The following is a 26,154-nucleotide window of genomic DNA, read 5'->3' as shown; positions in this document are numbered from 1 at the left end:
TAGAAACTGACCACCTTCATTTTCTCCCCCACTAGTCTCCCTACTCCCAGCCTAAAAACCTCAGGGTTTGGTCCAAATGCACACATGGAATGATTTTACCATGTGCTGGGCTACTCTACACACCCACAAGGAGGTCTTTCCTGGTATTTCTTGATCTGAGCTTAGCTAGAGCTCTGGAACCAGAAACCTGGAGTCTAGAATCCTTTGACTGAGAGATCACCCCCATTCTTAGCTCAGTCGGATGAAAAAGAAGGCGATCTTGGGAGCCATGATCAAGGATTCTATGGAACATCAATGAGTCAATTAAAGATTAGGAATCAGAAATCAAGAGCCTGTTGGTGATCAGGAACACCCCCTTTAACTGTTGTAAAGATAAAATAGCCAGTATGAAAGTGCTCTGAAAAATATTTTTAAGGGGAGGAGGTAAGAGCCCTCTATTCATAGATTCATAGATAGAATTGACATTATTATTGTTATTATTATTATCAGTGATTCTATCAGAGTTGCAAATGAAGATTGTAAGAATTTTGGAATCTAAGGCCAGGGCCAGAATCGGAGAATTATCAGGGAATGCCGTAACTCCCATCTCCACCCCCCATGGAACCTCTTACCACATCCTGGAAAGGGTTAAATCACTGTGGTTCCTCTTCCCTCAGTGCCCTTCCCTCCCACTGCCCTACCATTCTGGTTTAATTATTTCTCTATGTAATCAGCCCTCTCTCTGCATCAAAATGCCAGGCCTCCAAAGCCCAGCACAGGGTATATTACCTTGCTGTAAGAGTTTTAATTGCTCTTTGTCCTGGGCTTGCCAAAATGCTGCCTGTTCCTAGCTTGGCAGGGGTGGGGGTGGGGAAGAGAGAAGAGCTCAGGACCCAGCTCTCAAGCATGAGCACCGAGGGGAAGGTTCCCCTTTCCTGGATACCCATGATCTTGTACAGTGGTACACATTCTGCTATTCAAAGAAGTAGAAATCAAAATAATTAAATCATCTCCTAATTAACAAGAAAGGCAGAGAAATGAAGAGACATCCAGGGAAGAAGAGGCAGATAGATGCTTGCTTTGGGACTCTAGCTGCTAAGGGCCATATTTTCAAATTTCACCAGAGAGAATCAAATTCTGTAGAAATAAAAGGAAGTGAAATTTCATGGAAAAAGCATTTGTTTAGGACTCAGAAGACCTAATTCTCCAATTCACAGCCTATGTGATCTTAGATATTTTATTTTCCTCTCTGGACCTCCATTTTCTTATCTAGTAAATGAAGGAATTGGACCATATAAACTCCAATTTTCTTCTCACTCTAATTCATAGGATCTTGACCAAGATCTGAGCTGGGTGTTCATTCAGCTGAGGATAGATGTAGCTTTCTAGTCTTGGCTGGTAGCATGGACTGCATACAGTAAGGAGATTTGCTCTTTCTTCTGCCTGTCCCTGATCCTACCTAACCCTTATCTGTCCACTTTGGAGACTGAGATTAGGGAAGACAGCTATGTCAGAGATAGGAATCCCCTCTACGCACGCAGATACAAATCTCCCAGAACTGTGGTGGGGAGAAGAGGTGATCTTTAGAAGCTTATTAGTTTTATGACCCCAGACAAGTTCCCTTAACCTCTCTGTGCCTCAGTTTCCTCATCTGTAAATTAGGGGTAATAATAGCACTTACCTCAGATTCAAATGAAATAACACTTGTAAAATGTTCTGAAAACCTTAAAGCCCTCTTATAAGTTCTAGGTTCACTACAGCATCCCACAAATATACTTTAGTGTCTCTGTAACCAAAAGCTCTCACCTGGTGGGACAATATTTATGTTCTGTGGCACGTCAAAGATTCTAACCTAGGATGAAAGGAAAATAACAGAAGTTGTCAGAGGGCTTCCGAATTAAGAGACCTACATTTAATCCATCTCTTTTTCCTTCTCTTTCCTTGGTTTCCCCCTCAGTAAAGAAAGCCCTCTGAGGAGGCTGGCACAGAAGCCGAATGAGATCATTTTCTACCAAAGGCTCTCTGGGTGAAACACTTTAGAAGAGGACAGAGGGCAACTCTGTGAGATAGATGGGCCTTTATCCTCTGTCTTTCTCTTCTGCCCCCTCTCTTTGGCTAGGCTGCCTTCTGGAAGAGCTCCTCACCCCCTTCCCTCTCTGCAGGTGGTTCCCCCCTCTGCCATGTGTGCCTCAGCTGTCCCTAACTCTAGGCAGCCAGTGCAGAACAACACGAGAGCCCTTCACAGCCCTGGTCATGATTCCTGAGCTTTTACCACAGGGAAGAGTTTCTATCTATTCTGACTACCACGCTCCCATAAATGCTCCCTACCCACATGCTCTGTCACTACCATCATTTTCCATTCTCATCCCTTCATTCCAGGAAAGGTTAGGACCTCTTCACGTGCAGAAGTAAAGCACAGATTACAAGAGAGCCTGTGATTTCTTTATCTGCACAAAAAGGTCTCAGAAGAGCAATCCCTTCAGAGCTGTAATCCAGTTACCAAAAGTGCCCTGACCCATTGACTCTAAAATAACAGGTGCTAATTTACATGCCATTCATTTAAGTGGAAACACTCTCCAGGCGCTATCCTTTCCCCAGGAAAGCCCCCTAGCTCTGTACTGTCAGGTGGGGTGAGCCCAGAATAGGGGGACAACTTTGGTTGGAGTCCACCTGAGTGCCCTTCCTGGTCTCTGTTGCCACACTTTCTCCATTCCAACTGGTAAAGAAATGCAAGGGAATTGAAGAGCTTCTGCCCAAAGCTCTCCTTAACCCTAATGAGTTGAAGAGCTTGTATGAAGCAAAAGGAAGGCTTGGATTCTGAAAGCAGGTGGCAGGCACACAGGATTCTAGAGGGCCTTGCTGGTTTAGGGGAAGGGGTTGAGACATTAGAGGTTCTCTGAAAGGATCCCCTTGATGAATTCGGTAAGTAACCCCCTAAGAGTACATAGTCTATCTCACGAGTTCGTGGTCTTACTGGGACAATGAGTCTTTAAGACCCTCTCTACCCCTAGTCCAACATTCTGAAGCAAGAGGAAGCCATGGAGCAGACTTCCGGGAGGGAGGAAGAGATAGAGAAACAAATGGAGAATGATAAAGATGGCTATGAGGAAATGCACGGCTCAATCTCCATCCTCCTTCATGAAGGAGTTGCATAATGGACAGAAAACTTTTCACTTCACTCCCCCCATACCCTAGAACATGTATAAGTATACATGAAAACAGCTCTAGGGGTCCTTCAGAGTCAATTTGGTTTTTTTAATAAAGCTTCTTATTTTTAAAACATGTGCATAGATAGTTTTCAACATTCACCCTTGCAAAACCTTGTGTTCCAATTTTTTTCTCCCTCTCTTTGCCCCCACCCCTTCCCCAGACAGCAAGTAATCCAATATATGTTAAACATATGCAATTCTTCTATACATATTTCCACAATTATCATGCTGTACAAGAAAAATAAGATAAAAAAGGAAAAAAATGAGAAAGAAAACAAAAGGCAAGCAAATATCTACAACAACAACAAAAAAAGTGAGAATACTATGTTGTGATCCACACTCAGTCCCCACAGACCTCTCTCTGGGTGCAGATGGCTGTCTCCATCATAAGACCATTGAAACTGACAGCCGATTTGTTTTAAAAAAAAAAAAAAAAAACAATGGCAAGAATAGCAAAGGCTCAGATCTACTGTAATCTAAAACAGGGGGTTCTTACCCCCTGGGCAGTCTGATGGAGTCTATGAATCTCTTCTCAAGAATGTTTTTAATGTATAAAATACAATACATAAGATTATAAAGGAAACCAATTATACTGTTATCAAAATATTTTTAAAAACAAAGTCATTGCCCTCCAGATTAAGAATCCCCAGTTTAGAAAATCACAAATGAAGAAATAGAACAGGAAATTGTGAACTCAATCTATTTTTTTTTTATTAAATAACTTTTTATGCCAGGGTAATTTTTTACAGCATTATCCCTTGCACTCACTTCTGGTGAACTCAATTTAAAGGAAAACGTTGCTAGCTGCTGCAGAATCACCTCACATTGTCTGAGCCCAAGAAAAATCCCTCATGGCACATCAGTGTAACACCATTTCCCCAGCTAACCCAGATATACAGCCAATCCCGCCCCCTGGAAGGCCCTGAATGAGAAGAAGCAAGATGCCTACTTAGAATGCCCAGAGAGTACCACCCACCCACCCACCTTCAACTCTAGGGGCTGGCTCTCCTCACCCCTCCTTCAGGAGTCTCCAAACCCTCAAGAGCCCTTCCCACAATAGCATTAGCAGTAATAAAAATAGCAACATTATTATTAACTCCAATTTACACCATGCTTTATGGTTCATAAAGTGTTTTCTTTACAACATCCCTGTGAGATACATAGTGCAAAAATAATTAGCTCCATTTACAGTTAAGAACCATAGTCCAGAATGAGCACAGATAGATAAGGGATCATCTTGCCCAATTCTTCCATTTTACAGATGAAGAAACTGAAGTTCAGGGAGATAAATGATTTGTCCAAATTCATGCAGCCAGAAAGCAATCAAAATGAAGATTTGAGCCCAGGTCCACTGACTCCATAATCAGTGTTCTTTCCACAAAACCATGCTTTCCTCCCAAGAAGAAAACTGAGCTAAAACTCAGAGATTAAAGTGTTTGGCCATGTCCACACAGCCAGGGTTGGGATTTGATTTGGGGAGCTGACCCCAAATCAAGCATTCTTTCTCACCATCCCACATTTTCCTGAATGAGCTCAGAATCAATGCACTCAAGATGGAATAGATTATAAGATTATGGGATTTAGAACTGGAGGGCCTTTAGAGATACTTGGGACCTACTCTCTCATTTTACAGATGAGAGAACACACAAAAAAGGTCTTGCCTTAACCCTCTAATTCCCAGGACAGAGTTTAAGACATAAAAAGTTTCTCCCTGGATACGCCAAAGAAGCCAGCAGTTCCAGGGAGATAGGTGGGGCTGAATGACATTCCAACTTTTGAGAAAGGAATCTGGATTCCCCCAAGACCCTCCTTTTCCCTTGATCTCAAAGCATATCCAGCCAGTCTTCCCCATGGGCATTTGAATAGTTTAATTTAAGTAGTAAAGTAAAATACCTTGCCCAGAGAACTCTAGATGGGAGTTCCCCACTGCTGGGTTTTTCCATCCCTAATGCCATGTTTCATTATGCTAAAGCATCAGTCCTTTAGTGGTCAGAGGAATAAGAAGGGGAAGGGGATAAGCATTTATATAGCACCTACATGTGTTAGGAACTTGCACTAAGGATTTTTACCAATTTCATCTCATTGGATCCTCCCAACCACCTGCTAGCTAGGTGGTATCATTATCCTATAGAGTTGAAAAAACAGACAAATAGAAGTTAAGTGACTTGCTAAGTCTAACAAATATCTGAAGCTAAATTAGAACTCAGGTCTTCCTGCCTCTGGGCCCAGAACTCTGTTCACTGTACCATCTAGCTAACTAAAAAAAAACAGCTGAATGCCAGTGATCAGATGACTGGTCTTAGAAAGTACTGTCTACATCTCTGAATAGATTCCAAGAGGATCATATGATTCTTCCATCTGCAAAAACTATGGCCCAAAAGCTGAATAGGCTGACCCCCGAAGCTCTAAAGTTAAAAATCCTCAGTTCAAATCCCACCCTCTATGCTTTCCCCTGTGTGATCCTGGGATAAATCCCTTCATTCAGATCCTAACTCTGGCACCTAGTATTTTTGTAAACATGATCTGGTCATTTGATACACTCTTCCCACCCCCAGTCCTCACTCTAACCTCAGTTTTCTGTTGATAAAACAATATGCCTTGAATTGTTTTGAGGCTTCAGCAGAATAATGTGTATAAATTGATTTGCAAATACACTATATGTTAGCTATTATTACTCTCCATGACCCACCTTGATCTTTCCCATACCCATCCACATCCCTATTCCCCAAGTTCTCTAGTTCTTGTTGCCTTTTCACAGACCTTTTCCATCCCTCTTAGCTCCCACTTTGTTGTTATTGCTCAGTGGTTTCAATCACTTCCAACTAGAGTTGGGATCCCATCAAGGGTTTTCTTAATAAGGATACTGGGATGGTTTGCCATTTCTTTCTCCAGCTCTTTTACAGATGAGGAAACTGAGGCAAACAGGTTTAAGTGCCATAGCTAGTAGAGTCTAAGGCCAGATTTGAAGTGAGGAAAATGAATTTCACTTGACTCAAGGCCCAGCATTTGATCACTTCCCATTATACAAGATAGTTCCTAAACCACTCCAGTTAGCTAAGACTTGGCGATTAGAGTTTCTAAAGACTCCCTGGGTTCTTCTTTCTGAATCTTCCTTATGAAAGATTTACTGATCCCATCTCCTGTGTCCCTCTTCATGAGGATGAAAGAGGCTAGGAAGAGGTTGACCCCCTGCTTTCTGCACAAGAGAAAACTTTAGCACAGAACATGGGGAGGAATTCAGTCCAGGTTGTTTCTGGAGCATCAGCCGCAAAACCAGGGAAGCTGGAATTCGGGCTCCCGCCACCACCACAAACGCAAGGTCACACATGCTCCCTGGCGTATCAGGGGTTAAATCTCCCCGCGATCCAGGTAGAGGTCAGAGCCATAAGCCTTGATCAGCACCACCCTACCCAGAGAACGGTTCTGAATAGAAGATGCAGCAGTAGCTCTTTGTCTACCTGCTCTGGGTGTTAAAGAGCCAGCTCCCGGCCTGCTCTCGCCTGTGCCTGGGACAGAAGTCACTGTCAGGGAAATGAGGCTCTGTAGCTTTAAGTACAGCTGTAGCTTTAAGTACTGAGCAGGAGTGGGGAAGAGGAGAGAGAGAGAGAGAGAGGGAGAGAAAGAGAGAGAACGAGGGACAGCAGGAAGGTTCTGGTTTCTTTCCCTCCACATGGGCTACTGCCGATGCTTTTTCTGACTGTCTCAGGAGGGTACGAGGGAAAGCGAGTTGGAGGTAGCCCCGGGAGCGACGATCAGCCGCCAGCCCGGTGGAGAGCTAGCTAGCCAGTGGGAAAATGCTCCACATGCCTGTGCCCAGGTCTGGGAGGCCGATCAAGACGGTGCATTTCCCCAACAGGTAAGAACACCTTTTACCTCGTTCCCCCCAACTCCCTTTTCAAACGTGCCCCAGCGGCGGAGCGGTGTGAATTTTGAGGACCTGGAGCCTTGAAAGCCGGAGAGCCTGCCTGAGAGCTGCTCTTTCTAACCCGCTTTAGCGTGCTTTGGGTGATGGGTGTGGGGTCTGCAAGAAGGAGGGTCTCTTGGCAGCCCTCCCTTTCTCTGACAGAGGGAGATTAGTCAGAGCCATTGGAAGCTTCCTGTCCCCCCACCACCCCACCCCCACTTCCCGCCCCGTTGCCTTCCTAGCTATTTGAGGGGAGGGATTTGGATGGGGGCTGATGAACCCGAGGTGTTGGGATTGAGGATGGGGTCGAGCATTTCCATTTCTCCCCCTACTCCCGGGACCCCCTCGGGGATCGGGGCAAAGCGGAAACAATAGCGAAACTTGAATGAACTTAGATCTTTGTGGAAACGTGTGCACTCTGTGAATGAGAGAGGCTGGGGTTAGGCAAAGGGGCAGGAGGAGCCCTGCCCCGTAGTACCGGGAGGCTAAAGCTACTGTGCACTGAGGGTATGGGATGGTGGAAGAAATGAAAAGCACTCTGCAGGGATGTTGCTTCCTCCGCTCCCGGGTAAGCTCCGGACACTAACCCGGGGGTCCGATCCAGGGGGAAAAGGAAATGGTTGAGAGAAAGGTGGAAGCTGGCAGAGGATCGCCTGTGCATTTGAATTTATGAACAAGTGGCAGATGCCGAGTCCTCAGAGGGGCTCTGCCCTGGGGAGGAAGGGGCAAAACAAGGAGAGACGCCAATTCGCCCTGGGAGCTAGAGCTGGTGAAGGGAAAGGACTGGGCTCATGGGCCGTTAGAAGTCTATGTGGGGAGATCTGAGGAGAGAGAAGGTAGGATGGACTGCAGCTGTTTCATAAAAAGGAAGTTTAAAATGAATAAAGGTGGGAGGCAGCAAAAGTACCTTTCAGCGGGAAGCCTGACACTGATTTGGAACCTGGAATTCAGAAGGAGCCTTAGGCGATCCCAATGGCCTGGGTGAAGAGGCTGCTTATGTTCCTAGCATTGTTTTATGCTCTCGCCTCTTCCCAACCCCACACATACCCCTGCTTAGCTTACCATCTGATCTAGCCTATTAGAGAAATAGACAGGTTGTAAATTGAATGTGGCAATGCAGAAGGGGTTCATGGGTGTTGCTGCTGCTATTGCTGCTGCCCCTGCTGCCATCTCCCGTTGTCTAAACTGGGAACCCTCCCCAGCCCAGCTTTTCTCTCCCTCTGTGAGGGGTCTGTATCAGCACCCTCTGCAAAAAAAGCAGTTTCCCCTTTTTCCCCTGGGTTTTTTCGTGGAAGTAGCAATGGTTGTTTCTCATTAGGAATCAATTGACTGCAAGCTTTGCACACAAAGACAATGAGGTTAGAGAAGATGAATAAGCCGGGTTGGGAAGATAAAATGGTAAGAACATAGGAATTCCATCTTCTAGCTATAATTCCTTAGAGACCCACCCCTCCCCCTGAAAGGCATTTGAAATGCTGGGATCCCCAGGTTGGTTGTTATTCCTAACTGTGAAGTCCCAGGGGCTTTGTCTCTTACTCAGGGTCACACAGGCTACTATGGTAGAAAAAGAACTTTGAATCATTCTGCCATCCTGGTGATTGGCTGGGGTAATAAGGGGCGGGGGTCGAAGATGGAGGGGGGTGTGGTGAGGCAATGGAATGGGGGATTTTTCAATTAAGGAAAATCACTGAGGGTCCTATTTCAGGAGAGACTCTAAAGGACCTTATTTCTTGACCTTGAGTGCTGTGAAAAGAGGAGGGAAATACTGAGGGAATATACTTCATAAAATACATATACCACACCCTACCCCAGGACCAACCCTAAATCCGCACAGGAGCTGCCTCCTGATAACTTGTACCAAGGGAGAAAAGGACTTCTGTTGGCTCATGTCTTTCCTCTGACTTTCCCTGAATGAACCTGAGAATCCCCACTATACTCTTCTAGTAGCACCTTTTCCATAGGTCACTAAAACCCTTAGCATCAACCCTCCCTCTCAGCTTTTCTGATCTTGTACCACCTTCACCTTTCTCATTTCAATATCTATACACACAGACTCCAGCAGTACCTTCAAATCTGTTCAAATCCACCCCCAGACAAGCACTGGATTTTGTATGAACAATGTAATATTTCCCCAAAGATTAAAGTGAAAGGTTAGAACTCCTGGTTCCTTAACAGAAATAAAGAGGGCTTGCCCTGGTAAGGGTGGGGATCCATCTGCCCTACCCAGGGAAAGGCACAGGTTATATTACACTGGCACAGACTACTGCCTACTGGGATGGGATTGTGGTTCATGTGCCACCTTGACTATCAGGTTTCCAGATGAAATAAATAAGGCTGGAGCAGGAGGGAGAAAATTGTGCAAATTCTGGGATTCCCATCAGAACCAGGAAGGTACAAGTGTTTAGGCCACTGTTAACAGATTAGGTTAGCCTTAGGACATGCCAGAGGAACTGAAAACCTAATAGCACAGCTCCTGGTGTGGGGCTCACCTCTCACTGCAGGGATTAACCTAGACTTTCTCCCCTGCCATTCTGGGAGCTAGATAACTCAATGGATAGAATTCTGGCCTTGGAGTCAGAAAGACCTCTTAGTTTTGTAAACTCTCTCTCCACCTCAACTTGCTCATCTGTAAAAAACCAAGTTAATAATGGCACCTATCTCACATGGTTTTTGGTGATTACCAAATGAAATAGTGCATGTAAAACACTGTGGAACTCTCAAAATGCTTTACAAATTTTCATTTGTGTTTTTTAATACTCATTCTTTAGGCTCCTTCCTACTCAACACACCAGATTCAAGTTCTCTAGAGGTCTCAAGGAGCCAGACTAGAAAGATGTAGGGCTTTCTTAGTTTAGGATGGTGGGTGGCTTTGAGGGATGGAGTAACTATATGACTTATTCAGCCCTCTACATGGCACTAGAAGAAAGCAGCTTTGGGGCACTCAAAAAAGATGAGGGGGTTCATGAAAAGCCTGATTTGATCCAAGGTAGATGGAGTTCCATGCCATTTTTTCCTCTTAAGAGCATAACAACCCATCACTAAACACCATTCTGACAAGCAGCTTGGTCACACAGAAAGAACACTTGATTTGGAGTCAGCAAAGATTCGACCTCTACCTCTATCATTTATTACCTATGTGACTTTGTGCAAATCACTCAGCTCCTCTGGGCCTCATTACCTCATCTATAAAATGAGAAGTTTAAACTAAAAGATCCATCAGTTTCCTTCTGTCCTGAATCTGTGATCCTAAGATACATTACAGCCATCAAATCACCAGCATCCCTCCTGCCTCCAACACCCAATTCATCCAGGACAGAAAAGCTTATAGTCTGGGCTTCTCCATAAATGTGCTCTAGCTTCCTATCCTGAAAAATCTAGGTATAAAATTCAGAGTGTAGTATTCCTTTATATTCTTAAAAAATTATTAAGGATTTTCCAAAGAACTTTTGTTTTGGGGATATATCTATCAAAATTAACTGTAGTATGAATTAAAACTAATGCATTAAAATATTTAATGATTCACATTAAAAATAGCAATAATAAATATATTATATGTTAACATAAAATAAAATATTTTATGAAAAAAAAATAAAATTCAGAGTAGTGAACACATTTAAACTGCAGTTGGCTCTCTGGGGCAAAATTTTGGCTAATAAATTGGCAAAGATTTAGCCTCAAAAGAGAAGATGAGGATGAACTTTCATCAGGGGTGTAAACCAATAAGCTGCTTCTCATTAGTGGGAGTTTTATGAGACTAGTCACACACACACACACACACACACACACACACACACACACTTATACTACAAACAGACCAATATTGTTGTTTTAACCCCTTCCTTCAGAGACTCTGCCCCTTCATGTGGGAACCCTTTGGAAGCTGAGCAGATTGTGAACAGTTTGTTAGAACATGGTAGTCACTACCTGTGTGTCTTGGTCAAATCACCTAATGCCTCACTGTGCCTCAGTTTCCTTATCTGTAAAATGAGAAAGTTAGATTAGATAGCTTTTAAGATTGATATTTTTTTTTCTGGCTCTCAATCTGAAGCTCCTCTAGCTTATTATTGGCCATCCTAAGCAAGTAAACCAGACCAAAAAATCTGATCTTGAGAGTGTGGGACCTGTAAAGGTCCTTGAAATTCTGCATTGGTCTATGAGGTCCCATCCTAGACAAGAAACCCTCTAAAGTACCTTCAATTTGTAGGATTCTCCTTTTGGCTCTGGAAATTCCATTGGTGGTTAGATAGGAAGAAGAAAAAAAAATTAAAGTTAGCTACCAGCAAGCTATGTAACCTCAAACTACTCAAAGCATATTGTCTCTAGCCTTGGGCTGTCCTTGGACCTCTGAATGTTTTTGTTATTCAACCATTGTCCAACTCTTCATGACTGTTTTGGGGTGTTTGTTTTCTTGGCAAATACTAGAATGGTTTACCATTTCCTGCTCCAGTTTATTTTACAGATGAGGAAACTGAGGCAAATAGGATTAAGAGATTCACCCAGAGTCACATAACTAGTGTCTGAGACCAGATTTGAACTCAAGAATATGAGTCTCCCTGACTGTACCAATCCACCCTGAATCTAAAAGCACTTTGGAGTAAACTGGGGCTATGCTGAGGTAAAGGAAGTATGGCATTCACTCTGACTAGGTTCCCTGGGTCTAATGGTGATTAGACTTTGCATTGATATATAGGTACTGAGACACCCAAGTCAAGGCCATTTATTAGAGCTTGAAGTTCTGTCTCACCTCAAGGAATCTGCTTTTCCCAATGGATTTATTATCCATGCATCAGAAACAGCTAAGGACATCCAAGCCACTATGTAGAATGCATGATTGTAGGGTTGCTGTTTTGTGCAGTTCAAACACCCACAGTGTCATCCATCTCAGACCCTATGGTTTTGATGATTGACCTCAGAGAGAGTGCCGAGGCAACTATCCAATGGAATGATGGAGGCCCCTATGATTTAGCTTAGCTTTTGTTCAAGGGCTATATTACCCACTTAGGCAAACTGAGTCAACGACTTGCTCTGGAGATGTTTAAAGCCAACATCTTGTGGAGGGGAGGGGGGGGCGGTGAAGAAAGCAGCAGCCAGAAGAAACTCACATAGATTAATATTGGCAGGAATCAGGCTGTCAGTGTGGAAGAAACAGGATAGAATCCATATATACCACTGGCAATGGAAAACAATCCTTGCGCCTTAGTTGTCATAATAATGCATCTGTACACCTGCATGCAATAGCATTGTTTTCAAAGAGACTTCACACACATTTTCAGTTGATTCTCAACAGCCTCAATAAAACTTGTCAGGCAGACAATAATCCTAGTGAGGAAACTAGGATTCTGAGAACTTTTGTGAAAGTAGGTCTGCAGGTCTGTTGACTGATTTCAAGTACTTTGGTTAGAGACTGTGTCTTGTGCTTGTGCTGGGGAGGGAAAGGGGAGGGAATTGGGGAGCAGTACAGTTAATGTTGCACTAATTGTAGTAGATACTTATTTACTGTCAGATTTTTATTATTCTTTTGCTTTATGCAGTCGTTATGTGTAAAGGAACTTAATTTGATCTAATCTGAAGAGCTCTGAGAGGGATATTATAGGGGAGAAATGAGGATCTATAATAAATTTTAAAACTGCATTATAAAAGCTTTGTCGCATGTAAATAAGGTTCTTCACTACCTCAAAATTTTTAAAAACAATCCTCAAATACCATGAGTATCTACATTCTATTTAAAATTTTACAAAATGACAAAAACTTGCTTAAAGTTCATGATATGCAATGAATGAGTAGAGGATAAATTCCAGTACTAGACAGATCATAAACATATAAAACTGTGCGTAGAACAAAATATGTTAATGGAGTGGTAGATAATCAACCAATTCTCTAAAGCCCAGAGATACTAAAATTAGTTTCAAAAATAGTTGTCCCTGCCCTCAAGGAGTTTACATTCTCCTGGGAAAGAGAAAAGAAAGAAAGAAGCACGTACCTACCCTGTATCAGCCACTGTGTTAAGTGCTTTACAAATATTATCTCATTTGATCCTCAGAATAACCCTGGGAGGAAGATGCTATTATTATCCCCATTTTACCACTGAAGAAACAGAGGCAGTCAGAGATTACCTAATTAATTTAATAGGATACATATCAAATAAATAAATGATAGTATATAATTATAAGAAAGTTGGGAATTCTCTTTTGCTAATTTTTTTGATTAGTCAGAAAAGAGGAAAGATTTCAGGAACTCTTGAAATAAGAATTCTTGGGAGAACTTGAAGAGCTTTTGGATCAATGACTTTCAAAGCCCAGGATGTATTTTGGAAGAGATCTCAAGGATGAAGCTATCAAATGACTGTTGTTTTTTTTTTTTGAAGGAAATAATTATTTTATTTTTTGTGTTTGTATCCCCAGTACTTGGTACAATATTTGGCACATCGTGCATCCTAAATAAATGTATGTAGATAAACTGAGAGTGCAACGAAAAATAACAACAGCAACAACAACAAAACCCAACCTTTTGACATCAAAATGAAATGCAAAGAAAATATAATTCTTAGAAATAATGTTCAAATCTTTACATGTATTTGGAAAAATAAAATGCTATTGAATTTTTTAAAAAAGAAATTTTCAAATATAAGATATAATTATTTTAATAGGGAAGATATCGAGGAATTCTCCTGGATCAGTTGGATTTTGACAGAAGTCATTCAGATGAACCTAGCTTTTCCTGTTTTCCAGGTTTATTAGTGTTATTATTATTAATTCTGCACTATCCTCCAGAGAATAGAGTCAGGACACAGATGGAACAAAGCAGTGTTTGCTGCCTTCTCAGAAGTGACTATTTTCATGACATATAAGCCCTACCAAATTCTTGATAAATACCTTTGTTGTATATGGATATACATGTTGCTTTCAAAATCTTAGGATGTAAGTCCCTCTATAAAGAGTGAATACTTAGCAAGTTTAAAGATAATTTGGCCATCAGCCAGAGAAGAAACATAAGGAGGAAGCTGTGATAATTTTCCCTTGAAAAAACCCTCTGGTTGCTGAGATGAGGGAAGTACCCAAAGAACATTTTTCTTGGTGCTTATGTTTTACTCTTTTTATTAAAGTATGGTAAGCAATATTCCAGTGAATGTATTCATAATCTCAGCAAGGATTCTTTTTCTTTGTTTACAGTATTTCCTCAAAAATGGAAAAAAATTAAAAAGAGGGTTTTCACTGTAACATGTAGCTATAAAGCAACAAGACCAGTTTATAAGAATTAGGATTGTTATTTTCATATAGACATCCCTTTGTAAGGGATTTGTCTCCTAGGATTCACCGGAAGAACTGCAGTCCCCCAGGACTGACCAGTTCAGAAAAGGAGATAGAATCCAGATTCATTACACCCAAATGACTTCACAGGGTGCATAAGGTTTTCTGCCACACCCCAACATCCATGGCCTCAGGAATTCAGAGAATAAAGGGAGACAACTGAGTATTCTCGATCTGAGAAACAGATTATGAGCCCATCACAGGATAAGGAAACAGTTGCTTACTCATAAGGGCCTGGTTCCAGAGCTAGGTGAGACACTGATTCTGGGAATTTCCAAAGAACTGTCCTATTAACTCACCCAACACAAATCCAAAAGTTCCATAGGCCCTTAGAAAATACTACACTGGCCAAGAGAATCCAAATTAAACTCCTAGAGTTGGTTTTTGTACAGCAATCTACTCAGGCAAGTCTAGTCACTCAGTACCAACAATTTTCCTTTCTGAAAGATGGAACCAAAGATCTCCGCCCCACATTGGACCCCTGAGTTACGATGAACATGAGTGAAATCATACTGATCAAGTGAGTTCAAAATCAATTAATATATATCTTTTGGAAAATTTCCGTCTTCTCACCCAAACTTCTCTTTCATAAGGAAGTGTTAGAAAAAGGATTCAAAGGTTCTAAAAGTCAGTAACACAAATATAACATCATCCTCCATTCACCTTGAAGGTTCTTCCATCTTTAGATAATATAGTGCCTCCATCATATAGCTCCGAGCTGTCCTGAGCTCTCCTTGAATATCCCCTCTTGAGGACGTGGTCTTTGGGGTCATACCACTCCCAGCTATGTAACTAACCTCCTTGCAGTTCTGAAAATTAGACACTTATCTCTTAACTCTGTCTATGGGCTTCCTTTAAGTCCCAACCAAAATCCCATCTTCGACAGAGAGCTTTTTTTTTATTTTAATAGCCTTTTATTTACAGGTTATATGTATGGGTAACTTTACAGCACTGACAATTGCCAAACCTGATAGAGAGCTTTTCATAACTCCTCTTAATTCTAATGCCTTTTCTCTCTTAATTTTTTTTCCCTATTTGTCCTATATATAGCTTGCTTGTACATATTTTGTTAGCTTGTTGTCTCTCCCATTCGATTGTGAGCTCCTTGAGGAATGAACTCTTTTTGTACCCCCAGTGCTTGGCTACCTTCCATAGAGTAGGCATTTATTAAATATTTGTTGACTGACTGGCTTGAACAAATGATTTAACCTCATCTGCCTCACTTTCCTCATCTGTAAAATGGGATAAGAGTAATATCCATGTCACAGGGTTGTTGTGTGGATAAGATGAGATATTTGTAAAAATGCTTAGCACAGTGATGATTTTGGCTTTTACCATTATTATTTACATCTTTTTGCTATGTAGATACTCTGGTATTCCCAGAGATCAAATCTGATACTGCCATTAGTAGGGGGATATGCTGAGATAAACAGTTCTATGGGAGAATTTGGATGGAGAACAAGATGACTAACTCTGGAGGGGTGTGTGTGTGTGTGTGTGTGTGTGTGTGTGTGTGTGTGTGTGTGTATGTGCAAAGAGAGTTTTAAGCTAAGAGTAAAACCTCTAGGGGATAAGCAATACCCTGCTTCAGCCTAGATCTGGACTCTGAAGAAATCCAAGGGTAAAATGACATCAGGATTGAGTAATACAGCTCAGGGCTGGAAGGCTTGTGCAGGGTTATAACACGAGGGAAAAGATATTGGTAAGAAGGGCAAGAGGTTCCAAATGGGAATAAAGGGAGGGGTTTTTGAGTGGGAGAGAGGTACATCAGTAGAGCTGTTGTCTTTTGATTCTGACAAGATATCTCAATATTAGACATAAAAATTTCCTGATATAAGGATTTCCAATAGAGTGTAAGCTCTCTGAGGATGAAAACAGTCTCTTTTTTTGGTATTTGCATTTCTAGAGCCTAGCAAAATACCTGGCACACCTTTTTGTGGGGAAAATTGGACAAAGGGATGCAGCCCCATTGATTCCACCATTATAGGAAATTCCTAGTAAGAAAAATATCCTCTACGAATGCAGATTAGTAACTGTTTTGTGATTTAGGGTTGGCCAGTCCTCAGAAACTGTCCTGTCCAAGCCCTTGGATTTGTAGGTGAAGAAAAAGGGGCCGAGAGGGGTTAATGTTTTGCCCAAAGTCTCTCTGGTAGGAAATGACAGAGATCAAGATGTGACCCTAAATCCTCTGAGCTCAAAACCAAGGTCCTTGTACAGCTTGTATAGCCTCAGAAAATTGCCTGGGTCACTGAGAGGTTAAATAACTTGCCCAGGGTCACCCACCCAACATGTGGCAGAGGCTGGACCTAAAATCAGGTGTGCCCCACTATAGGATATACCTCACCATTTATCCCTTTTAGGGCATAAATCCTTTTATAAATCCTTTTGAGGCATTTATCCCATGGGCATAAAATAAGTGCTTAATAATTGCTTCTTAAATTGATACTATAGTTTTTTTTTAACACAGAAAATGAGAGACTGTGAAAGCAATAAAGGAAATTTCCTGCCCTAAAAGTCTTTAAAAAGTAGTTAGCCTGAAAGATGCATATTTTTACATGCAGGCAGGAAGATGGACTAAAGACATGATACCTCCACATCTCATCAATTCCAAAGGCTCTGTGCATCTTTTTTGCAACTGTGATCACCTTCCCCTCCCCCCTCCCAAGTGAAACCAAACAGTTTTATTTTTGGCTGCCCAGAGTCAAACCACATGCCCACTCATTTCTCAACTCCTTTGGAGTGATAATTGCTGAATTCCCCCATTTACCCAGGCCTGATAGAAGGCTCATATTCCAAGAGGTTTTGTCAGAGTGATGCTTCATGGGAGCTTTGGCCTTTTGAAATCTCAGGAGGAACCTTTTGCAGGGAGCCTCTGGGGTAGGGGAAAGAGAAGGAATCACAGAAAACCTCTTTCTGAGCTCTGAGTGTCTGCCTTCCTCCAATCAGAAGAGAAAACAAGAGAAACCTATCTGTTTTGCCTTCCTATTGCTTGCAGGCAACTTCCTCAGGAAAGATGCCAGTTAAATTTTGATTAACTTGTGATTCTTGCTTTTTTAAATGTTTTCTTTCCTCCTTTCAAGTTCCTTAAGAAGGATTCTATGGGAAGCTGCAAACTACTTGTAAAGGCTTAAAATAAAGACTTTTGCTGGAGTTCATGCAAGAAAAGCATGAGAATACTCAAATTTCCTTATCTAGTCATTTCCTGCGTTCTCAGTTGTGATTTTAGATATGTGTCTTCAGATAATAAAAACTACCTGTCTATCTCATATCTGAACAGTCTGCTACCTTTGAACTTGGGGAAGTAGAAGTCTAGCAATAACTCCTGTAGTAAGGAAAACAGGAATAAAAGTAGCAATACAGAGACTTCTGTTTGACGTGAATATATGCCCTTCTCCAGAAGGCTTTATATATAACCAGCTGATGAAAGGAGCTTTTTGCTTCTTGGATGAAGAGTTAAGCAAAAAAGTCCGATGCAGGCTCAGCCATCTTTATGATTTAGAAAAAGTTATTTAATTGTTCTGGATCTCAGTTTCTCCCCTTTCATAATGGGTTAAAGACACCTGAGAATGGAATAGAAGGCATATTACTGGGGATTTGTCCCATGAATATGGCAATGTGACCTCATGCAATATTGAGTACAAAGACCAGAAACAAAGATGATTAGGGATTTTTATTTGCAGATCATTACAAATCTTTTTAATGACTATTAAAGACACGTATGTGGCATTTGTACAGGTAAGTGTTTTCTAATCCTATTTACTATCTCATAGCAATGGCCTCGTGCCTATTTAAGTGGGCAACGTGATGCTTAAAATGACTTTAGATTTTGCCTGTCCACCTATGGCTACAGCACATTTCTCTAGAATATGGTCTTTGTTTTACCTACTTATTGACTCCTATGTCTTTCTCTGCTGATGGCTTCCTAATAGGAACCCATTAAAACAAAGCTTTCACAATCAATGATTAGTTGGCTTTCCTCTCTAATTTTCTGTCCCAGGCTGACCTTTGACCTGTCTGCACAATGAGGTATTCAGCTGTCTGGTTCCCTTAAGTGAAAGCCTTCAGAGCCTTCCACAAAAATGTTTTAACCATGAGCAAGCTGATAATTGATTCATGGACTCTGACTTCAGATAAGAAACTGGTCCATTCTGAGGGAAGAATGAAAGCAAGGTGTCCATAGAATCATAAAGCTTACCAGGAGGCTGGATCCTTGCTATATCCACAGAGTAGATGGAGGGAAATACCCCATATAAGTCTGAATAATCTAGCCCACTTAAAAGCATCTCCTGACAAATAATGGTGGTATGACAAAGCTATTTTATTCAGGGGAGCTAAATAAGGACAAATCACAAGGAATTTTTTCTTTATTCCATGGAATTTCTTAATGTCAGGAAATTTCTCTGTACATAATATCGTTGATAACAATTAGGATACCAGTGGACAAGTACAAATTTCTTTCAGTGACTCCTGGTTGAATCAGCTAGGATCCTGCCTTTGTATAGCAGCAGAGCCAATCACAACTTAATTTTTAAAATAAGTTTTTCAGAATTCATGCATCTGTTGGGCCCCTTGGGAGCATTTGATATGAGATCTTTAATAACGAACATGCTAAGACCCTCAACGATCTGAGCACTTGTGGGCTGATTGTTATGAAGGGATTCCATAAACGAGGCACATTCCAGATGTCATCTGGTCTTAGCCACCACCCTTCGTCACTGAGGCACAGGGCTGAGCTGGTGACAAGTCATCTCTTTTACTGTTTCTTTGCTTCCTGAAAACGCAAGTTCCTGAAAACTTAGGAACAGGCCCCTGGGTGTCTAATTGTAAGGTTGGTTGAGGAAAAGGAGACAGAAAGGCGAGGTGTGGAGAAGCCACGGTTTGGTTTATGCGGAAAATTATGTCCAAGTATTCTGAATTTTAAAAGTGTGCCAGTTGGGAGAGAACATCCAGATTTCCGTGGTGTGATGGAACTGCTCTCTCAGTGTGTATACCTCACAGTGGTAACTTGCAAATTTTTCCTCCATGAAGCTTTATTTTTGGAAACCACTGTAATTTACATGGTGGGCCCTATTATTAACTGGTAGTTTTATGCTGTTATTGGAAATCTTTACATTAGGAAAGAATGTGTGCGTGTATGTGTATAGATATATATGTATATATATTTGGATTTTATCAAAATAAAATCTCAGTATTAGAGCATTGCTTCCAGACTGCAATACATTCACAAAGGAAGACGTTTGCGTATGTGTCTGGAATTAAGATGTTATCCCTCCCCTTTCTTCCCCCAATCAATGAGACTTCCCTTCATCTTTCCTGACCATCATCCCAAATGAATAGCCCTGATGTATCTCTCTAGGGAAAATTTCCTGTTTGAGGGGTATATGCTGATCACATAAATATTTAAAGAAAAAATGGTTCACATGGGAGTAAGTCATGATAGAACTCTTGGGTCCACAGTTGGTTAAATGATGAAATGGGATGAGCCCGGTAGGAACTATTTAGCATATTTCAGAAATGAAAAAAGTAGAAGCAATTGTGCTATATTAAATTCCAACCGATAATTGAGTAATTGGAGAAACCTCTCCCTCCCCCATTTAATTAAATTCTATAGTACTGTGTGAGGCAAAACTTGGTGCCCTTATGTTTGAAGGATGTCTGGGGTTAGTGAGTGTTATATTTAGTGCATCTTTCAGATTTCTCTGTTGAAGAAGAAGGTTGGGGATGATTCTGTGTCTCCACCTAGGCTCCCCCAGAAAGAGCAATATTTCTACTCAAATTAACTCATGCTTCGAAGGTAATGGAAGAAAGTATGTCCCCTCAAAGTGAAGAGTCTTCAAGGTCCTCTTGTCAGAAAAGGTCAAACACAGGAATTCCAGAACACAAGCACTTCAGAGCAAATTCTGCTTCCATGCTGTCCTTTTCCAGCTGCTTTGTATATCTAAGATCTAGGAGAACTTTCCACAGGAGGTCTCAATGGAAATATATTAGAGGTTGTGCGAAACGCTGCTTGTTTTACGGTTGGGGAAGGGACTTTGTTGTTTCAACTGAAGGCAGAGTTAATGAGTTCCTCGTGCAACTCTCCCAGACACTTGGGAACTCAAGCAGAAGTCATCCCGGACTTTAGAGAAATAAGTAGAGATCTTGATCAGCTAACTGCATGAGAGATGAATGATCTCTCATTGGATCATTCCCCTAGAAAGACAAGGCCAGAGGAGCAATCCGGAGACTCCAGATGGGGTAAAGTTCCAAGAAAAGCTTTTCAAAATACAGTTAGTAGTTGAAAAATCCTAAAGTTACTGAGCTTCAAATTCCTGTAGCCAGAATTAAGACCTCATTAGTATCATAAAAACAGAGGAAGTTAGTTGAAAGAACCTTTGTCCAGCCCTAGGGTTTTGAGTTTGGGTTTTTTTTTTTCCTTCCTGCTGTTTTCTTTAAAATGTACCCCTTGGGCTGATCTTTCTTTTGCTTACTCTCATCACCTCCCAAGATGAATGCTTTTAAAAAAAAGACTTTTATTAAAGGCATCTCACCAACCAGGTGAGGGGGGAATTACTTTTGATTTAGCCTTGCTGGGGCAGAAAAAGAAACCTTTTAAAGAAACTAAGATCTATTCAACAAGGCATTACTTTTTAAACTTTGTGAAACATTTGTCAAGGACTTCCTCGACATGAAGATAAACAGCTTTTACCTGGTTGAAGTATTTCTGAAACAAGCTATTGTTGCTTCTGAACATACACTGAATAAGCATGTCAGTATTTTTGAAGATAATAATGTTACAGAAATACAGAGGTAGACCTATTCAGATTCCAAAATGAGTCACTGTTACTGCACATCATATAATAAAGTGAAATTTATACAAGTGTGGCTTTGACAGACCCTAAAGCCTCTAATTATATACAACGTGGGCAAATGTTCCCCATGCAGTCTGCCCAGTGATATCAATTGGACCTGCCCTAAGCAATTTCTTTTAAGACTATTTTCTTCAAGAATACTTTCTTTAGTATCCACTGCACAATTGCTACAAGAAGCTTGGACATTAAATACAGGCCTTCCACAATTTTCAGCCATCTCATTGTTTGTTGAAACTATGAAAGGTAGGTAGAAACAGATAAGAGTGCTTTTCACTCCAATCAGTTTGGGGGCATGTTAGTAGTTCTAATAGCAGTTTGGAGATCTGAAATTAATTTTTATCATGATTATCTGTGATTTCAGTGACTTCTTGCTGTGTTCCCCATTACCATGAATAATCAAATAACCACTTGAGGTGTATAAAGACGAGGGAATTCCTTAAATTAATTCTTGGTGAAGAAAGGTAGCTTATTAATATATGTATTTTGAAAGGATGGTGATTTGCAAGGCTTTGTTGAGTGTTTTTCAATTAAAAAGAAACTTTTGGGTAGTGTTTGTTAAAAAAAAAGAAATATTCCTAATATCCAGTGATGGAATACTTCCAAAGATGCCAAGAACATTAGCCAGTTCTTCCAAATTACACACCTCCATGCACACTTTTTTGCACCATTAGATTAATTTGTGAATCTGACGTGGACTCTACCCATACTATCTACTCAATGGATGGATTCAGACATCTCAGTTTTAACTATCCCAAGAACTATGACTTACTTCCCTTTCATATCTTTAAGAACAGACTTTTTAGAAGATTGTGGAGTGTATGTATATACATACATATATCTACACACACATAGTATATTGTAGTTGGTGTATTATTTTTGGTGGTCATCACCCTTGATGGATGACCACAAATGAAGTAGGAAGTTGCAATTCCTAAGTCTCCAAATGATGAGGCAGCTACTTAAAACTGAGATCAATGATGTTTCACCAGCTGCATTAGATCTTTACCTTCTCTATCTGCTAGCTTGTTCTAAACTCTTACATTTAGATCATACATTCCATTTGATACATACTATAAGATACAAAATTATTCTGATCTATTGAGCTTTACCTTTATCTTTGAAAATCACAAAGAAATGAGTTAATTCCATTATTTCATCCAATATTTATATTCTACCCACAAAATAAAATTATCACAAAAATAACAATAAACTTTTAAGGAATGTTTAACAGACATGATTCTAGACAAAGCATTGTCTTAAGCAAAAGATGAGGAATAATGTTAGATGTATACAATATTAGTCCTAAAGTAACAAAAGAATCGTCAGTTGCCATTCCATTTGTTTTCCTCCAGTCTTGTCAGACTCTTCATGACACTGGTTGGGTTTTCTTGGGAAAAGTACTGGAGTGGTTTGCTATTTCCTTCTTCCAGGCCATTTTCCAGATGAGGAACCAAGTCAACCAGGGTTAAGTGACTTACCCAGGATTACTCAGCTAATAAGTGTCTGAATCCAGATTTGAACTTAGGAAAATTAGTCTTCCTAACTCCAGACCAAGCAACCCAGCCACTTTGCCAATTACCTGCCTTAACAATGGTCTTTAAATGGCTTTTTAAAAGCTCAGTCAAAAAAGCATTTATTAATTAAAGTGTTTTGTGTTAGTCACTGTGCTAAATGCTAGTGGTACAAGGGGGGGAAAAACCAGTCCATGTTCTCAAAGGGCTTACGTTCTAATAGGGGGAAAATATGTAAATAGCTTGGCATATGGTATACATAAGTATATAGATGTAGGTATTGGCAGCTAGAGGGAGTAGGATAGGAATGCAATAGGTATTTAAGTTGAGTCTTAAAGGTAGCCAGGGAAACAAAGTGAGGGAGGGAGAGAAGAGGGGAGAAAGGGGGGAACAGGAGAGAAAGACTGGAAGAGGGGAGGACAAGGGAAGAGGGAGAGAGGGAGGTGGGGGCAGGAGAAGGAAGGATTTTAGGTAAATGGGACAAAATCACAAAGTGAGACAGAACTTGTAGTAAATAGTAAAGAGACTTTTATAAAGACCAATGTCATCTACCACATTTTGACTTTTGTCTTGCCACTGGACTTTGATGATTCTGGAGAAGTGAAGCTGGCAACTTTTGGAAGCTCTGCCTCACTTAAATCCAGTTTACCCACAAGTCAAGACATCATGCTGGTGATCTTCAAGATCTTCAAGAATGATGAACAATTAAAACGTATAGGCCATATGAAAAGATTGTAGAGTTATTGGAGGAAAGTAAAGTATTAAAAATGGAAAAGTACAAGTTATAGGGAGCTTTAAATCCCAAAGGACTTATTCTTTATGCTGGAGATAAAAGGAAGCCACTCACATTTATTGAGTGGGGGAAGGATTTGACTTGATCAGACTTTTTGCCCTAGGGAAATCATTTTCACAGCAGAAGAATGAATTAGACTGGCAAAAGAATTACTATTAGGCTATTACCACATCTGAGAATAGATGAGTTCATAATAATTTTATATTTCATTTTTTCCTATTATCTTGAATATCAGCAGTTGATATTTTGCAAGAGATAATTCTTTTCAGCAATACCAAGATGTTCCTTTCATTTACTTGTTTTTCCTGACTCTGATTAGAATGTGAGCTTCTTGATGGCAAGGGACTATTTTTTGGCTTTTTTTGACCCCTCACGACTTATTATAGTACCTGGCACATAGTAGATACTTTTAACAAGTGCTTGGTGATTGATTAAAATATAAGGAAAATGGGAGAATCACTATCTTAGAAAATTATAATTTAAATATTTTTCATGTAAAATCATACTAAGATGGGAAATTACTATTATTTCTTGAGGGGAGAGAAATGAGCTATAACTAACTTTATTTGTTGAAATATTTACTGTAGGGGAGTTATTTTGCATCATTAGTAATAATCTTGTATTGACATCTATATAGAGATTGTACAGAAGAGCAGGACTATTTTCCATGTTGAGATGTAGTCTGAAACAGAATAATTGACCTTTCTAGGCTGAAAGTATTAACTAAGAGGCCAGAGAGTTGAATGAGTTGAGGCAACTCCCAATGGACCAAAGCCAGGGTTGCTCTCTGAGAAATGAGTGTCTTCAATTCCTATACCAGGTGGGGCTTTAAGAGGTAAAACTCATTTAAAGGAACCTCAGTCATCTCTATGTTGGATGGAATCGGACATAGTGAGTGGGGATGAGGCACCTAAAAAGAGTTGTTACATATGGGCATTTGCCAAGGTTCCAAACTGCTGAAGATAAATCAAGTGGTTTTTTAAAATGAGAGAGGAAAAAAATATATAACAAAACACATGAGAAAATTAGCTTTGGGGCAACTCAGGAGTCCTGTGCTTTATTGTACTCACTGACAGCAATGGCAACCCAGGTATAAGCAAATGATTCTGAGGGGAGAAAAGACAAAGGACTTAAGTCCAATGTTCTTTCGCGTCCATTTTTTTTTTTTTTTTTAGTTTGTGGTATTGCCATCAGAAGATTTTCTGTATTATTAATATGCCTGTTCCTTTGGACACCTCAGACTGTTGTGTCGATTATGGGACCAAGCAGTTTTATTAGCTCTTCAAAATTTGACATATCTCTCTTCAAAATGTCCATACAAGGTCCAAGAAGTCTTTCCAGTGCCTGCACATCCATAACTATGCATTTGACTTCTCCTTCTGCATAAGCTGAAACTGTTCTGGGGCTGTTGCTGATGAGAGCTGATTCTCCAAAATAGTCTTCTTTATGATGCCTCACGATCCCCACCTCCTTACTATCGGGCTTTTCCGCCACAATTCTGACTTCCCCCGATTCCACTATGTAAAACTTATCTGCAATTTCACCCTTTAGGAAAATGCATGCTCCAGGCTCGTAGGTCTTCTCCTCTACTACATCGAGGATCTGTGCCGACTCTGTGGCCTCCAGACTCTTGAAAAAGGGCACAGAGGCAATGAACGTTTGTAGCCTCTTCTTCTTCTCCAACTGGAACGTCAAAGTGATTGTCCGGAAAGTCTTTCGATCCAGACCCCAGAGACTCCCTTCTGTGACGGCAATAATAGTGGCGGGTCTGGGATAGGAATACATCAAGGCTAGCTCTCCGAAAGTGCCGCTGTTTTTATACTGGCCAATGCGATTCTGCTGGTTGTTCTGTCCCATCATAATGTCAAACACCCCTTGTTCGATGACAAAGAAGTGGTCCCCGTCTTCCCCCTGTTCCACCACGAGCTCTTGGGGGAGGACTTTCTTCTCAAACATGGCATTGAAGATCTGTAGGAGCAGGTCATCCTCCAGGCCTCGGAAGGGGAGTAGGTCTTTACAGGCTTCTTTCAGTTTCTTGATTTGCTCTTCTGACTTGGGATAGATGGTCCACACCACCGCGGCTTCTTCCTCTTCGCTGGGACCAAAGACTTCGACTGGAATGGAACTCCTTCTCTGGAATCTGCCCCGGATCTGGGAGGCCCGGATGAATTCCCTTTCATCATCGGTGGTGATGCTGTCCATTTAGGCAGATGGGAGGGGCGAGATGTTGTCTCTCCTCACCTGGCACTGCCCAATGCTGGCCGTCCTGTGTGGGGCTGCTGCGCGGGTCGAAGAGAGGCTGGATTGATCGGGTTCTGGGGGCTACCGGCTCGCTCTTTTCCTGGAGGTGACCTGAACTGGGGCTTTCTTCCATTCGTGTAACACCAGCCCGTTTTCCCCAGGTGCCCCCCGGTCTTGCGCTTCCCACACCCCCCTCCTCCACCTCCTCCTCCGATGGACTAAAGGAAGGCGGTGGCCGGGCAGCCTGACACCTCCCGCGAGGGGGCGGGGTCAGGCTTCTCCCCAACCGGACCACCAATCGGAAGCTGGATCCGGAGTTTGACGGATAAAAGAAGGGTGGGGAGGCGGGGCTGCCTCTG

General features: G+C 41.3%; 1 protein-coding gene across 2 annotated transcripts in view; it reads left to right on the top strand.

The window, feature by feature from the left end:
• NAV1 (neuron navigator 1) overlaps positions 1-26,154 on the top strand; it is a 349,739-nt gene that overhangs the window by 257,754 nt on the left and 65,831 nt on the right. The window contains exon 1 of one of the 2 annotated variants that reach the window (XM_051998663.1): positions 6,819-7,044. The exons of the other annotated variant lie outside the window; for it this stretch is intronic. Within the exon in view, the coding sequence (XP_051854623.1) occupies positions 6,983-7,044 (62 nt within the window). The 5' untranslated portion in view covers positions 6,819-6,982. Of the gene's footprint in view, positions 1-6,818; positions 7,045-26,154 lie in introns of those variants that run through there. 2 annotated transcript variants of the gene reach the window in all.

This window comes from Antechinus flavipes, chromosome 4 (genome assembly GCF_016432865.1).
Source record: "Antechinus flavipes isolate AdamAnt ecotype Samford, QLD, Australia chromosome 4, AdamAnt_v2, whole genome shotgun sequence".
In the NCBI taxonomy this organism is placed as follows: domain Eukaryota; kingdom Metazoa; phylum Chordata; class Mammalia; order Dasyuromorphia; family Dasyuridae; genus Antechinus; species Antechinus flavipes.
This window is presented reverse-complemented; position numbering and strand designations above follow the sequence as displayed.